We start from the raw sequence: 16301 nt of genomic DNA, 5'->3' as shown, positions 1-16301 counted from the left end.
ATCAGGCAGCAGCCTTGTTTTCTGTCACATTCCTTATGTCAGAGGCTCCCTTTATGCCTCCCAGGAGGTACAAGACACGGTGTATGGAGAGATGCAGATGGTGCTGAAGTAGCTCTGCTGGTCCTTCATGCTGTGGGGACATGAACCAGTTGGGTTTCAGGAGTCCGGTCAGATGACCATACCCGTGCTGGTTCCACCTGCTCTCAGCATCACCTCCTGTCCAGGCATGTTGGTGGTTTCTGGAGCCCAAGCTGGCCCATGCCTCTGTAGCTTTGGGTGGACATACTGGTATTTAGTGCCAGGTGGCACCTGACCAGGTAGACATGGTTGCTGTTGAATCCAGCATGGCATGAACAGCAATTTAAACCCACTTCTAGTGTGGCGATGACATATTCCAGAAGACATGGATGCTTCTTTGATCCCTCGGGTGCCTCTTAGGAGATAGCATGCTGTGAGGGAGTTTGGGATGCTCAGGAGCAAATAAAAGTCCATTAGCTCCAGCAGTCGGTACTCATGTCTCATGCATTACTCAGGTTAATGTATTTTTAGGTTCTTCCAGCATCTGTTCCTTGCAGAGGTCATGGTGCTCCTCAGTCACCCGCTTTCTAATTAGCTCCTCTGTCTGCATTTCTGAGCCTTTTAGCAGATTTGCCACTTCAGAGCTGTTTCTAATCACTATGGAGATGAAGAGGAGCAGCAGAGCCAAAGACAGGCACTGAGATCCTTCAAGCATAGCTCATCCAACAGCCTTTTGGGGACCTTTCACGCATCAGATGAGCCACTAAGGAAACAAAAGCGAGGTGTGACTTCTCTGGGCTGTGAAAGAACCATGATGAAGGGCTGGGGAGGAGCCCCGGGTGAAGAACAGCACCATGAATTTCTATGGGAGTTACCACGGGGTGTCATTGCACAGCTGGGAGGTGCCCTGGAATGCAGGAGGATGTCCTTTGCCTCCCGCAGGGGTATGAGGTACTTCTACAGTGACTTACTGGAGCAAGGCTTCAGATAGATGAGGGGCTTTCTAGTGGATGAGCCTGGTGTGCGTATAGGATGTGGAGCCTTTGAAAGGCTGATGTCTGCTGTGGAGCAGCTGGTGGGCTCTGCTCTGGCTGAGGACACTGCTGTCAGCCTGGGCTGGAAATACATATTTGCAGGCAGTGATTTTTTTTTTTTCTCCACCTTCCACTGTTTGCTGTTGCATTTCTTTGACATGAAACAGATGAAATGAAACAACTTTTTTTTCTGCAATATTCTAGTTTATTAAAATCTCTACCCAGCATATGAGCTGGGGAGGTAAGTGGTCCCCAGAAAGACTAACGCAGTTTTCTTATTATGCTTGGACGACAGCATTCTGACCTCACTATTCTTGGGAGACAGTGTTCATGTGTTACTCAAAGCAGCAATTTACAGAGTATCGGGGGAGGAGTTGGCCAGCAAACATGACATCAGTTTTTGGCAGTGTCGATAGGTCACTTCAGAATTTGGAGAGTCCCTTCAATCCAGAACTTAAATTATTAAGTATAATCTAAAGGGGAATCAACTCAAGCCTACAAGGTCTCAGTGGATTCCTGGAGACTAATTCAGGCATCATCTGGTCTGCGGTACATGTCAACTCTTTGAAAATCATATTGGTTACTTCATGTCCACTCCTGAAGAGAAAACAAAGCATTGGTCCAGTGTTCACAGACACTGCATTGAAGAGCAGAGCCAGAAGTTATCCCTTATGGCTCATCAGTGTGCAGGACTACAAAATGCTTTACACAACAGCCATAAATATTGTGTATTTCTAAATATGTGTATAACACAGGGATAAAGATTGTAATATTAAAAAATGTAATATCATTGCATGAGGTATGGTAAAAATTCATCTGGAAAAGTGGCTCAAATTCATGACATCTCTGCTTGAGAAAGAGGATATAAACTGGAAGGAGGCTGGAAATGTTTCATTGAGGAGCCTAGAAGAGCTTTGTTTGTTCAGCCTAGCAAATCGAAGGGTTATGATCAATCCCCATGCATTAGAGGAGGAACAGCAGTTATTCAAGCTCCAACTTTGGCACAAGAACATAGATATAAACTGGCTTCAAATGCATTCAGGCAGGAAATTGGAAGAGGTTTCAACCGTCAGAGGTGTAAGGCTCAGCGGCAACCTGCCAACAGGGAGAGCAATGGGTAAAAACCCAGCACTGAGCTCCATAAATTACAACATGATTAGAAAATGTGGTTTCTTGTAATAGCAGTCGCTACATGGAATGGCCAAGAGGCTCCTGTGCGCTCTGTTCCCACTTGGATTGGACCTCAATGAGAAGTTGTCTCATGCGGAAGAGGGACTTCTCTTCTGGAAGATACAGATGCAGATAGGAATGGGAGAGATGGCTGTATGCGAGGGGAAGCAGACATACAGGACGTGGGCTTTGACAAATGCTCTTTTTTCCTGCCTGCCATTTGATGGCCAGATGAAGAAATAAGTGTGAAAGTCTTGCACTGGGCAGACACCAGGAGAAACATATCCTTAGCAAATCAAAATCCCAGACCTTGCTGCAAAGACAGGGGAAGGCAGCTTCAGGAGCCAGTTTGTCTGCTGGGGCTGGCAGTCCGACAGCTGATCCTCCTTCCATTGACATAAGTTTGAGTGTAGATGCTTAAAAATAAGTACTTTTAGATGTTTTTCACATTTTTAGGCAAGGCATATGTAAATACATGTGAATGCGTAGCCTTGGAATCCTGGGGCCTGTGGCTTGGAGAAATCCAAAGGGGTTAGAACATGCCAGCTTGAATTTCAGAATACAAGGGATTTTTGAAGATTTCTGTCTTTATTGTGTCTTAATAATAGGAGCAGCTGGTTATAGCCACAGATTTCTAATGAAACAAAAGATGAGGCTCCGCTTCAGCTGCGGTGTGGCTTTCTTTATAGCTCCGGCATGCCAGCATTCAGGATCCTTGTATGTGCTGTAAGAACTAAATTCCCTCTGGCTGTCATCACAGTTGCTCTGATCAAGTCCCTTAAGAAGTTATGAAAGTCTCATCTGAGCCAAAATTAGTAGCATGAAGGTTCAGGGACTATTTTTCTCTAAGGCAAACATTAGAGCTTGGACCTCAAGAGCTTTGCAGTATGGTGTGAAGCTCATAGCTGTCATAGGGAATTTATTCAGGGTCTAACGTATGTGTTGATTCCTGTCCTGGATCTTTTGCAAGACCTTTAGCAAGGGCTTGAGTTATAAAACCTCCAGGCTTCATCAGTTGCTGTTCAGGTTGCGAAGTGGGGAAAGGAGAGTGGAGATGAACCTACATGGAACATGCGTTAGCACCTTACCTGAAGATAAACATTTTCACCACCTTGGCGTGGTAGAAAGTACATTATCTGGGGCAGTCATCTCTGGGGAATGTGTACCTCAGTTATGCCTATTTGTCAAGGTCAGGTTCATTTTACCTTCTCCTCCTTTCTTGAGCCCTTTAAGTTCACCAAACTGTTTCACTCCTCCAGAGATTAAAGCAAGGAAGTAACAAGATAGACCACAGCAACCCTGTGCTCCAAGCCTGCATAGTAAATGGGAAGCAGATAAGCTAATTTATGACCTCATGGAGATCTTCCTGGGTAGATCCTGATTTGTAGAGCACAGTGGTTGCAAAGCTGAGGGTACTGAAAAGGAGCTGTAACTCATGTACATCGGTGCCAGAATCTGCAGCTGCCTCTCACTCTGCCCCCTTGCACACATGCACGCTGTGGTATTTTACCCGAACCCTGCATTTCAACACATTTTTCAAAGCTCTCCAATTTCACTTTGAGGTAGGGGTGAGTCCATCACCTCCCCAGTGAACTCTTCCAGTATCTAAATAGCCCGGCAGTTAGCAACTCTTATTTCAAGGCTGGAGCTTTCTAATCCAGCCTCCAGGCATAGGACTGTGTGGAATGCTTCCCAGCTGGATGGAACAGCAATCCGGCACATGAAATGCTTTTTCAGTGTACAGTCCCAGTGCTGCTTGACTTGGGGGCAGCCAGGGTGGGTTAGGAGATCCTATTTTCTCTGCCCTGGAGCAGAGCAGATGGAGGAGGTGTGAGTGCATCCCGTGCTGCAAAATAACCCCCATGGCAAAACCATTTTGCTGTGTGTCTGTATCCTGGGTGTTTCCCTAGTCATAGTGAGCCAATGTAAAAGTTATTTAATCCTTGAACAATCTTATTATTGGAGAGGGAATCAGCTTCAGTTGGTGGGGCATGGAAACAAAACCGCTCACCTGACGTGGTTTGTTCAGTTCTGAAGTAGCTGTGTGGTGGTCAGCAGAGGTAAGAGGCAGGGAATGAGCAGGGAGTGGAAAAGAAAACAGATAAACCCTGGGCTACACCATATAAATGTTCAAGGCCAGGTTGGACGGGGCTTGGAGCAGTGTGTGCTAGTGGAAGGTATCCCTGCCCATGGCAGGGGGTTGGAACTGGATGAGCTTTGAGGCCTATTACAACCCAGACTATTCTGTGATGCAGTGTACTTGTCCTGAAGCTTTATTCCAGTGTACAGTTACAGCTTTTCCTTGTTGTGCTGTTATTCTAGTATGCTACCCCTGGCCTTACCAGCACAAGAACAGTTTAAGTGGCAAACCCAGGTCACCTCTGGTCAATGCAGCAGATGATCACTACAATTGCTCCTGCTCCAGGGGACTGTGAGGGGTGTGACTGCCAATCAGTACCTTGCAGCACAAAGGCCACTCTCAGATGCTTTTGAAGACACTTGTTTCTGGCTCCTTTTAATCTTAATTCAATTTCTGCCTAAAAAAAGAAAAATGATGGCATGCGCTTTGACAAGTCTAAAACTCGTGGATGTACAGCCTTCATTCAAATACTGCTCTTTGATGCCAGCAGGAAGCACTGTTTCTGTGGGATCTCTTACAGACCAAGAACTGCTCCAAAGGCTTGGCACGAGTGGATGTCAACTGGTGAGCAGCAATGCTCAAACAACTTGGCTGCCGTTAGCCATGGGAGAGAAGTGCGAGGAGAGCCGCAAGAGCAAGCCAGAACAAACAGCACTTAGGAAAATGTGTTTTCCTTTGTTCCCTGCCTTTGTCCCTGCAACTCGGGAGCGGGTTTCCAAGAACAAACCCAGCACTGTGGGGCATTGGACCGCCTGGCGCCAGGGGTACATCCACCTCTCACTGCTGCATGCTGGCACATGGGAATGTTCATGGATCTGGGGGTGATAAGAGTCTGCTCCCAACCAGGGCTGCGGGGTCTCAAGGGGACCCTGGTTCCCTCCTGGGGTGCATGGCTGGCTGTGACCCTGTGCTTAGCAAGCCCAGCTAGCAGTTCCCAATCTCTTCTCTGTTTCAGAGCATCTGGCCTTGCTGCAAGGATTGTTTTGCTTCAAGAAATAAGTAAGTGCTTTGTATGCCAATAGCCACAGACAAGGAGGACGTGCCAGACTCGGTCGGGCCAAAGCACATTTTCCAGTTTTGCACGTGCTGTCATCTGTGGAGCTCATGTATGAGCCTACGTGTGCAACCACTTGCAGCATAGAGAAGGTTATTTGCATGTGGCTTGTTCAGGTAGTTTCCTGTCTGCTTTTCCAAGGGAGGCCAGCAGGAATGAGACGCATACCAGATACACTGTTTCTCTGTCAATTCTAAGCACTTGGTGTATAGTTCATTTAATGCCTGATGTGTCATTCAAAAGCCAACACTGGGGAGGAGCAGGCGAGCTGCAGAAGCAGCCCTGCTCGCCCGGGCCAGCACAGGCTTGTCAAGCCACTGGCCGCCTTCCTCTTCCTGCAGCCAAAACTCATGGGAGCTCACGAGCAGTGAGACAGGGATGGAGCCATGAGTGAGCACAAGCTCATGGTGCTGTGCCACTGTGGTACACCCCTGGGTGGGATGGGATGGGCTGCTGGGCATGGTCCCAGGGGAAGCAATGCTGTCCTGGGCATTGGGGAATGCTGGCATGTGTGGGTTGTGAACCAACTCCACTGAGTGTGATAGTTTGCTGTGCCTAAAATGGTGGCTGACCCACCATGGTCCCCTTTTTGGGGACATCTGTGTTCAGGCACTCTGCTGCACACAGGCCAGCACATACTGCTCTCAGTGGGCATTTTAGAGCTGATTTTGCAGTTTGTTTTCATGAAAAGCCAGGTGGGATTGCCCAGCTGGATGTGCCAGAGGTGTTATGGCTGAGCAAGTCAGCACCCATCAGCTGAGCCACGGCAGGACACCATGTGCTCCTTTGTAGTCCATCCCAGTGGTACAGTCATCCCATACAGCCAGGTTTGGTGGATGCTTTTGGTCAGAGTGTTGTACTAGGGGCGAGTACAACCAGATGCTACATCCCAACAGTAATTTGTGGCATGAGAAACAAGTTTCCCCCATCTCCTTTAATTCATTGATCAAAGAGATCCTTTATCAATGGCTTAAATTCAGAGGTTGGTTGCAAACTTTTCCTTCTGGGAGAAGGTGTAATACTTTGCTCACAAGTATGCTCAGGTGGGTTTTGTCTTTGTCACCCGTGGGGCTGCCAGGAGAAGCTGCAGTCCTGCCTTTATGGAGCAGGAGTAGGTTTGTAAACTGTCAAAGCTAAACTGGAAACACACCCCAAACCTAGGAAGACTGCAGAACACAAAGGTATTTGTAAACTTAATGTAATTACTTTCCGCAGTGCCTTTGAATAAAGTTGGCTCCACTTTAAAGGCTTTTTCCTACCCTTGTTTTACATTACGTTCTTTCCTTTCTCCTGGTTTCTTTCTTTCTTTAATTTCTATCTTTCCCCTCCCTCTGCCCTCCCCTTTTAGCTCCAAGCAGCTGTTAATTTCCAAAATGCATATTGGTTTTTGTTAGCAAAACTTGGTGTTTGGACACTTTCCTTTTGAAGGTGAGAATAACACCCTGGGAAGATGGATGTGTACTCTGCCAGTTCTCGTGGTACAGAGCCCGTCCGAGTGCCTGGGAGATCTCCCCAAGGCAGGATGGGGCTTGCCTGGCTGTCCACAGCACCCACAGCCAGCCCATCCCCATGGCATCTGGGGCCTCATGATGTTGTTTGAAGCCTTATTTTAACCCCGCCTGATGTTTTCCAGATTCCTCCGGGGTTTCTCCCATCCAGATGTTAGCAGAGGTCAGAGAGAAGAGGGGCAATGAGGGGAAGTTGAGGATGAAAGCCTAGCTCCACAAGTGTCTCCTGTGTGTTAATGATGCTTGTTAGGATAAGCATGGGCAGAGCAGATCTGTTGTGAGGGGAAGCAGCAGGATGTGGAGCTGCTGTGGTCTAAGGCAGAACTATTTAATAATAAAACAGTTAAAGATACTGCACAATTTAGAAGGGAAATGTTATCCATCCTGGGTCATTGCCCTGCACCGTTTGCCTTATCTGCATGCAGCTCATGTTGCATAGCCTGTAAGGTCAGTGAGGAGCCATCTGCTGGTGCTTGGGGGGTCTGGATCAGGCCCTTTGGCCCTGCATGGCTTGCTAGTTACAAAGGCTTGTGCGTGCTCTGGACCAGAGCTGGATGGAGGAGTTGTTTTAGCAGAAAGTAGTGACCTTTTGTACAAAAGCAAAGAGCAGACTGAGCAGTTTTAGTTTTCGAGCAAGTTAAATTTTTCTGTAGGCCTTTTCCTTGCAAAGCCAGATTGATCTGAGAATCCCCCCTTTCCTTCTTTATGTTAACTAGTTCTTGAGCATCACAACGTGGCTGTGCCAACCCAACTGCCAGCCGCTTACCCATGGAGTTGGGAATGCTGTCAGCGGCCAGCTGAGCGCAGAGGCAAGGGACTCTGGCAGCCTATGACCCCGTCCCTCAAAGGCTTGGCTCTCCCATCCACAGACGTGGGTGCATTGCATCGGGAATAGGTGATGGATGAGAGAGCACATTTGCACAAGTCTGGGTTAATGTCAGCCCAGGGAAGTGGTGTCCTTCTGCTCTTTATCTGCACTCTGGCTGGACCTCTTGGGACAGGAGTGATTCTTCTGGTGCAAGGATCTGTGCACCCTCCTGGTTCAGGTTTGTCCACAGGTAGGATGGTGCATGTTAAAGGCAACAGCGGAGGAAGCCATTGAGAGGCATGACAAAAGGATTTTCTCCCCATAAGCTCTGCTGTGGATGCTGGTCGAGGACTGGCAGCAACCTCCGCTCCACCCCCTCCATGAACACCCCTGCAGAAGTTCCCTTTTGCTGATGCAAATCCAAAGCAAACCCTTTCAGGTTATTTCAGGCAACAGAACACAGGTTGGAGCCTGTAATATTTATTTTGTTTTGCTTTTCAAACCAAATTGCCAATCCCTGCTGAGCTACGTTGCTGGTGTGATGGGAGCCAGTTCCCGCGGACCTGCTGAGACTAAATGGAAAACTTCCCAGCGGAAGCAGGAGAGCAGAGCTAGGCACGTACATCCAGCTGCGTCGGGCTCCGGGGAAGAACGCACATCCCTGCTTTTTGCCCAGGGTTGAGCGTCTTGTTGCTCATTGCTTTAGGGACCAGAGCAGCATGATGGAATTTGGCAGCTCTTCAAAACAAAGAAAAGTCATTTCTGGTATCCGCCAACTTCAAGGACTCAGTGGGCAAAAAAACACCATTGAAAGGAATAAAAACACAAACTAACCAACCTGAGCACAGGGGAAGGCAAGCAGCCTATGAGGAATTGGTAAGAGAAGTCAGGAGGTGTCCGTACCAGCTGGGAAGGCTCAGCATGGCAGTGCAGTAAGAGGTACAGCAGCCAGGGCATCACCAGGAGACTATCAGCTTCAAGCTCTGTTATGGACTAGCTGCATGAACTCATAGAGCTGATTTAACACCATTATGCTGCAAATAGTCCTTTCCAGCATCTGTATTTGCTACCTCATATAGCGTGTCATAAGAATTTAAGTGTATTTATTGTACTTTGACGTCCTTGGATGAAGGATGCTCTATAAATGCAAAGTAAGTATTCTAATGTACGTAGCTTGTTTTCTTTTTAACATAACAAAATACTTAGCAGTCTTTCTTTGGCAGTTTCTGTAGCTCATGGGTCTGCTTCTGCTGTGCCTTAGCAAAACAAACTTAGGGGTTTGAAGTGGTGTATGTTCAGTGTGTTCCTCAGCTTCGTGACACAAGTAGTTCCTTTGTCATCAACCCCACAGAGTTATGGGCAGAAATCTGCTAAAAATCACCCTTTCTGCAAAACATAATGATGGGGAAAGATGAATGTTAGAGTTGGTTTGGGGGAACTGGGAATTGAGAAAAGCAGCTGCAAGCAGTGGAACAGCTCTGAGTGAGAACAGGGAGTGAGCTGAATGCAGGGAAACTATTCCTGAATAATGCCGGGTTTGGATATTTATTCCAGAATAAAAAATAATGTCTCATTGAAGGTTACAGCAGCCTGCGAGCCCATGGGTGAGCTCCCCTGCCTGCCAGCCCTGCCTCTGTGTCCCCATATCCCCTTCCCTCACAGACACCCACGGTGGCTTGTCATTCTGCGGATGCTGCTGGGGTTGTGTGGACAGAGGAAGCTTCTCTAGGGAAAGCCAGTCCAATTGCTGCTTTCTACACAGGGGGAGGAAAAGCTGATCAGAAGCCACTACAAAACATCATTTGGGAGAAGCCCTGAGAAAGCTGCAGACAGTGCAGCCGCTCTGAGAAGAATTGCTGCAGCATCTCAGAGCCAAGGGAGCATCTCAGGGGGTTAATCTCACCGCAGCAAAGGCAGAAAGCTGTGTGCACCAGGAAAACAGTTTGCATCTCTTTAGCCAAGTGCAGATTTAAGGAAGTCATCGAGCCCTCTGCTTCTGCCTGAGCATCCAGAGGTATCCAGGTCTGCAAAGGCTCCTGATGCAAGCTCCTGAAGCCAAGCTTTCCCTTACCCTTACCTTCTCCTGGTTCTTCCCAAGCCATCAACATCACCATTGCTGTTTCAGAGCTGATCCTTGGCCAATGAGTCTCATCCCAGTGCCTGGCCCGGCCCTCGGACACACATCCCAGTTGTGGCAGTCAGAGGAGAGAATGTGCTGGGGTTCAGGGTGTGCTTCCTCTATGGGCTGCCACCAGGTTCCTCCAGTGCCGTGCCCCACCACACTGCCTTTATAATAGCAGGTTTTAATTACACCCTCTGAGACAAAAGAGAAAAAAAAAAAAACGAAGCCTCCCAACAGATTTTATCTGCTGTTTATTTCCACAAATTGCTGCAGAAGAAAGCCCGGAGGGTTTTGATGGAGGTGGAGGCTGAGATAGCCGGCAACACGGAGGCTGCCGGGGCGCAGCCTTTTTAACCTCCCCTGCTGAGGCAGGTGCCGACACATCCCTGCAGCCGGCAAAACATGCTAACGCTATGGAGGCTGACAGAGCAAACGGTAACAAGCTCTGCTGCCTTTCTCCATGGGGAAAAGGCAATAGAACCAAAGCAAAGCATGGATGTGTTTTCCCTGCTTGAAGTCGTGGGGAAGACCCGGTGCCTGCTGGCTTGCGGGTGGCTGGTGGCTGGCACAGGCTTGGCCAGGGAGCCCCACTGCAGTCCTTTCTCTTGCTCCATAGGTGCACCAGTACTACAGCTGCCTGCCTGAGGACAAGGTGCCGTACGTCAACAGCCCAGGAGAAAAGTCTCGCATAAAGCAGCTTTTACACCAGCTGCCACCGCATGACAATGAGGTTAGTAACCAGAAAAGGTCCTTGGACATCCCTCAGGGCTGCAGGCGGGCAGGCACCTCCTGGGGTTGTTTGTAGCGCTTGTGGCTGGTCCCTTCTCAGTCCCTTCTGCTTTTTGGGTTTATTTACTTGGAGTTCAGTCATGTTGCTAGGTAAGTGCTGTATTTACTCCCCTCTTCCGTGGTGTTGGAGGTGGGGAGGGAGTTGTTTGTTTCCAAAGTTAGCTTTTTTTAAATCATCTTTCTTCAGTTCTCTGAATTAAAAGCATTTTCTCAGCCTGCGGAGGCCAGAGCTGTGCTGTGAGTGGCTTGAAATGCTGTTGAGATCAGCTAGAGCCAGATCCAAAGCTGCCAAAGTTTTTTTTCCCAAATGCTGCTTCCGATTCACCTCGGGAATTGGAGTATATGTGCTGGGATATTATGTGCATAAGTTTCACTTGGGCTGAGGCTTATGATCTGGGAGAGCCTGGCAAGCTGGGTGTTGAGCCAAAACCAGTCAGAGTAAATAAACCCTCACACATCTCACAAGGAAGATGTGAGGCAGCAGAAAGGGTCCAGTCTTTAACATCCTGTTCTCACCAGTGACAACATTGGCTTCATGTAGCCCATGAAATTTCCCTGTGTAAACAACAGAAAAAAACTATTTTCATGCTGCTTTCTGAAGAAACCGCTCTGGAAAGTACATGAGGTAACGTGTTTGATCTAGGTCAGATTTTAATGAGTTTGCCTGTGTGTGGCTGGGTGCCATGGGCACAGCATGGCGCTTCCAGCACCAGGGGAGCTCCAGGCACCAGGCAGGGGCTTCTTCTTGCACACCCTTGAGCCCCAACCTGCCTGCCCACCTTCCTTGGCAGCCACTGAGAACCCACAGCCTCCAACAGGTGAAAATTGTAGGAGCAGATACACATGAATGCTGCTACTGCAGCAGAAACTCATTGGAGGCACGAGTCTCAATGTGTTTAGTGGACATTGGCAGGGTTTGCTTCCAGTTTCCCCTCATGTTCAGTTTTGCTCCTTTGAAAATTCAAGGTGTGATAGGACAAGGGGTGATGGGTTCAGACTTAGACAGAGGAAGTTCGGTTTGGATATAAGGAAGAAGCTCTTTACTAGGAGGGTGATGAGACGCTGGAACAGGTTGCCCAAAGAAGTGATAAATGCTCCATCCCTGGCATGGTCTAGTGTGAGGTGCCCCTGCCCATGGCAGGGGGGTTGGAACTGGATGATCTTAAGGTCCTATCCAACCCAAACCATTCTGTGATTCTCTGTTGAGATGCAACCAGCCAAGAGCTAAGCAGAATTAAAATAGTCAGGAACACCTCAGAGTTTTATAAGCTTTGGAAATATTGCATCATTCATTGTATTATTTTATTTTACTTATTTCCTTCTTACCTTCCAATGTAGAGGTTTGGCAAATGTGCAGACTTTGCCCTATGCTGGAAGAATAGCTGGAGTTCCTAAATAGCTCCATCATTTGCACTGGGAAAAGGGCCTGTGCTCTTAAAATGCTAATTCAGTATTTTGAAGCTGTAAGACCTTTGCTGTAAGGAGGCTGGTGGAGAAAGCATGGAAGCCATCTATCTGATTGCTGGTCTGGGTGGGATGCTGAGGACACAACTTTCCTACACACTGAGCACCTGAAGAGCAACCTTCCTCCTGCCCTCTCTTCTCACCTCTGCCTCTTGATATATTTTACCAAACCCTGCAATGACTGAAGCCCAGATAGCTGAGTTTCTTTAGCCTCCCCCAAGCCAAGGGCAGAGTTTGTTTCTGTAAGCCCCATGCAGAGGTTTGCAGAGCCCCTGAACTGTGGGTCGCTGGCCAGGGACACCCGTAACACTGAGCATCACTGGTCTTTTTTAGGTCCGCTATTGCAATTCGTTGGATGAGGAGGAGAAGAGGGAGCTCAAACTCTTCAGCAACCAAAGGAAGAGGGAAAATTTAGGGAGAGGCAATGTCCGGCCGTTCCCTGTAACCATGACGGGAGCCATCTGTGAGCAGGTGGGTAGTAACTAATGAACCTGCGCAAGTGGGGCAGCTTTTGTATCATCACTTAGGTGAAGCTCTCAGGAATAGCACCCACCCCATGCCCCTCATCAGCTATGAGCACTGGGGTCCATTGGGGTGCATGCCAAGAACACCCCACAATATTTCATGTGGAGCAGTCATTTCAGCTCCTGGCCTTGTGAAGGGGGGTACCTGTTTGTATCCTGGCCACAAAATGGGTATGGAAAGAGATTGAGAGATACCAGAAAAGAGCTGTGAATTAGCACCTTCTGCTGCTGTGGTTGTGAAAGCAGCTTGTTGGTGATGGGTGGCAGTGGGCTCAACTGCTCCTTTGTAAACATTAAGTTTTTGAGACCCCACCCAGAGTATTGCATCCAGCTCTGGGGCCCCCAACATAAGAAGGATATGGATCTGTTAGGGCGAGTCCAGAGGAGGCCACAAAGATGCGAGAGCTGGAGCAGCTCTGCTATGGAGACAGGCTGAGAGAGCTGGGCTGGTTCATCCTGGAGAAGGCTCAGGAGAGACCTTAGAGCAGATTCTAGTGCCTAAAGGGGCTGACAAGAAAGCTGGAGAGGGGCTTTTGGCAAGGGATAGGACAAGGGGAATGGCTTTAAACTGAAAGAGGGTGGATTTAGATTAGATAATGGACAGAAGTTCTTCCCTATGAGGGTGGTGAGGCACTGGCACAGGTTGCCGAGAGAAGCTGTAGCTGTCCTATCCGTGGCAGTGTTCAAAGGTTGGATGGGGCTTGGAGCAACCTGCTCTAGTTGAAAGCGTCCTTGCCTGTGGCAAGGGATATGGCACTATATGACCTTTAGGTCCCTTCTAACTGAAACCATTCCATGATTCTATGGTTTTCTGACAGTGCGGTGGCCAGATCAACGGAGGGGATATGGCTGTCTTCGCCTCTCGAGCGGGACATGGTGTTTGCTGGCACCCTCCCTGCTTCATCTGCAGCATCTGCAATGAGCTGCTGGTCGACCTGATCTACTTTTACCAAGATGGGAAGATCTACTGTGGCAGGCACCATGCCGAGTGCCTCAAGCCCCGCTGTGCGGCGTGCGACGAGGTAAGAGCCAGCTCACCCTGGCTTCTGCCACATGCCATGAGTACTTCCAGTAACAGCAGAGCCCTCGTGCTGCTGATTCTAGCCAGCTGTGTGTGGTGGTCCTCCCTCTCCTCTCTTTTCCCAGAGGAAGCTTCTGGTGGGATGAGTGCTGTGTTTCCTACAAGATGGTAGTGACTGAGTGCTGAGTTGAAGTAGGCTTTGAGAGAGGTGATTAATGGGCTAAAGGAAGCTGAACAAATGGAATACAAAACGAATAGAGAGAACTGTACAGAGTCGCCTCTAAGCGTTTCTGAAGTGTCAATCTCTGTTTAAAAAGCTGATGAAGGAAATTGTTCTGGCTTTTAAAGTTACGAAAGCCATAGTGTAGAAAACCATATGTACTACAAAATACCACGTCCCCATCTATGCAAGCATGTAACAGTAAACATCCAAGTCTGTAGGCACTTCAAATATAAAGAGCATTGACGTATGTATCCAATTAAATTTGTAGCATTACCAGTAAAAAAACAACTCCTAAGCATTCAACTGGCCCTAGTTCTTTGTGGCTTCAGCTGGGTAATTTTTTTATCGTGTATTTTTTATCCCTGCAAATTCTCATGTAAGTCTTTCATTCAGCTCCTTCTTTAATGCATATTTCTTCCCCTGAAACACTCAGTGCTAGCTGTGAGAAAGAATAACTCAGGAGCAAGAGGAGCTGCAGAGGAAAAGCTTTTGGTGTGACCTGTGCTGCGGCAGAGAGCGAGGGAGCAGAGCTGGACCACTCCTTACTCCCCTGGCTTGACTTTGGGAGTGGGGATGTAAAGCAGAGACAGCAAGAAAGCATCTGCTGAAAACATCCGAGATGGCTGCTTCACCAGCCCACTCTTAACAGCACTCTGTGCCTCAGTTTTCCTGCTTGTATAATGGCAGCGATCATCCTTATAAGCACACAGGCTGGGGAAGAGACAACAGTGAGAAGCATTGTAGCTCTGTCTTCTCTCTCCTCCAGAAAGCTGCCACTTCATCATTTGTACTCGGGTCCCTGTTTCAGAGATGGGTAAATGTGTTTTAGTAAGTGGCTGCTCTGTTCTTCAAAAGCCCACCAGATCGATAGGCTGTATATAAGCGTGTTTATTACCCTGATCGACCCCTCCTGCTGATGGATGTGCTTAGGAGCACATTACTGTGAGATCTGCCTTAACACTTCATGGTCCTTGCACCAACGTGGTCCTGAGGTATTTGCATTTTAATGGATTTCCTGAAGAAGTGGTGGGGTGCCCCTGCAAGAACAGGAGTTTCCCATGCATCATGAGGGGGTTAGCTATAAAACTGGGAGGCTTTATGAGCAAAGGGCACATGTGCTGTGCACAGGCAGGAGACAGGAAGGCTGCTGCCCAGATCCCATTTCTGACCAACTCCATATTTGTGTTTCCCTCCCCAGATCATTTTTGCTGATGAATGCACTGAGGCTGAAGGGCGGCACTGGCACATGAAGCACTTCTGCTGCTTTGAATGCGAGACAGTGCTGGGGGGGCAGAGGTACATCATGAAGGATGGCAGGCCCTACTGCTGCAGCTGCTTTGAGTCCCTTTATGCTGAGTACTGTGATACCTGCGCCCAGCACATTGGTAAGTGCCACATCTGCCGCCTGCAATGTGATTTCTAGCAAGAAGAACTGTTGCAGTAAGTCTTGACAGCAACCTGGGGCTGCAGGCAAGACTGTGTGCCACCAGGGAGTTAGCACAATAATCTATTTGGTTAAACCGCTGCTTATCCCTTCTTGTTTCTTCTCTATCAGAGAGTAACCTCAGGAGCTATTGCAGCCACTGAAAGCTTTCTCTGGTCTAATATAATGCATTCTTCTCTTCCTTTAAATCCCATTTTCCTTTAAACAGCCTGGCTTTTCAACTCGCAGATATTTCCCAGTGAGGCTTGCCAGAGGATCACATGAATTAACAAGCTACTGACAGGAAAGATGCTTGTTCATTAGACATCATTACTGTTTCTGTTAGCCTTTTCTAGTCAACCCAAAAATAGTTGTTCTCACACAGAAAGAAATAATGCACCAGAGTCAGTTTTGGTTTCTGAAACAATGATTTGAAATATGTTTTATTCTGGGGGCTAGCTGAACCCCAGCACTCAGGGGTGGTAAGCTGGGCAGACTGGGAAGCTGCCTTGCTGCTCTCCCCAGCCCTGTTTGCCACTTGGCTGAGCATTTGCTCGCGGGTGCATGGGCAGCTCTTTCATTGTCTGTAGAGGTGAGCTCACGTGTTCAGTGTGTCATAGGCTGCAGGGAAAGAAAAAAGCCCCAACCAACCATTTTGCTCCTGTGCAGCAGCCAGATGGCATAGTGGGGGGAACACAGTGATCAGCAAGGCACTTGGAGGACATGTTTGCTGTGACCTACAGCACATCCTTCCCCAAAGCTCAGCTGCGGAGCGGTGAGGAAGCAGCTGTTAACGCTTCTCACATGCTCCCTTCTCTCCTGCTTCATCCATCTGCTATTCTCCCCTCCATCCAGCCAGCTGGAACCTGCTGACTCTCAGGTTTTGGGGGCAAAATGCCTGTTTTGGTATATATCTGCACGTTTCTAGCAAAGGAAGGACTGCAGCCATCTTGGTGCGAGTTGCTTGTAGTAGTCACTGGGCGTTGTGCTTATTAGTTACATA

General features: G+C 48.3%; 1 protein-coding gene across 4 annotated transcripts in view; it reads left to right on the top strand.

Annotated features, from left to right (window-relative positions):
• Positions 1-16301, top strand: part of PRICKLE2 (prickle planar cell polarity protein 2) — a 105231-nt gene that overhangs the window by 74764 nt on the left and 14166 nt on the right. For all 4 annotated transcript variants that reach the window (XM_057422897.1, XM_057422895.1, XM_057422899.1 and 1 more), the window contains 4 exons: positions 10471-10584; positions 12441-12578; positions 13450-13653; positions 15074-15260. In XM_057422897.1, coding sequence (XP_057278880.1) covers positions 10471-10584; positions 12441-12578; positions 13450-13653; positions 15074-15260 — 643 coding nt within the window. The remainder of the gene's footprint in view (positions 1-10470; positions 10585-12440; positions 12579-13449; positions 13654-15073; positions 15261-16301) is intronic.

The sequence above is a fragment of the Pezoporus wallicus genome, unplaced genomic scaffold, assembly GCF_028554395.1.
Source record: "Pezoporus wallicus isolate ANWC-B61680 ecotype Strahan unplaced genomic scaffold, APGP_CSIRO_Pwel_v1 contig_7073, whole genome shotgun sequence".
NCBI lineage: Eukaryota > Metazoa > Chordata > Aves > Psittaciformes > Psittacidae > Pezoporus > Pezoporus wallicus.
The sequence above is the reverse complement of the archived record's forward strand: the minus strand, read 5'-3'. Positions and strand labels throughout refer to the sequence as shown.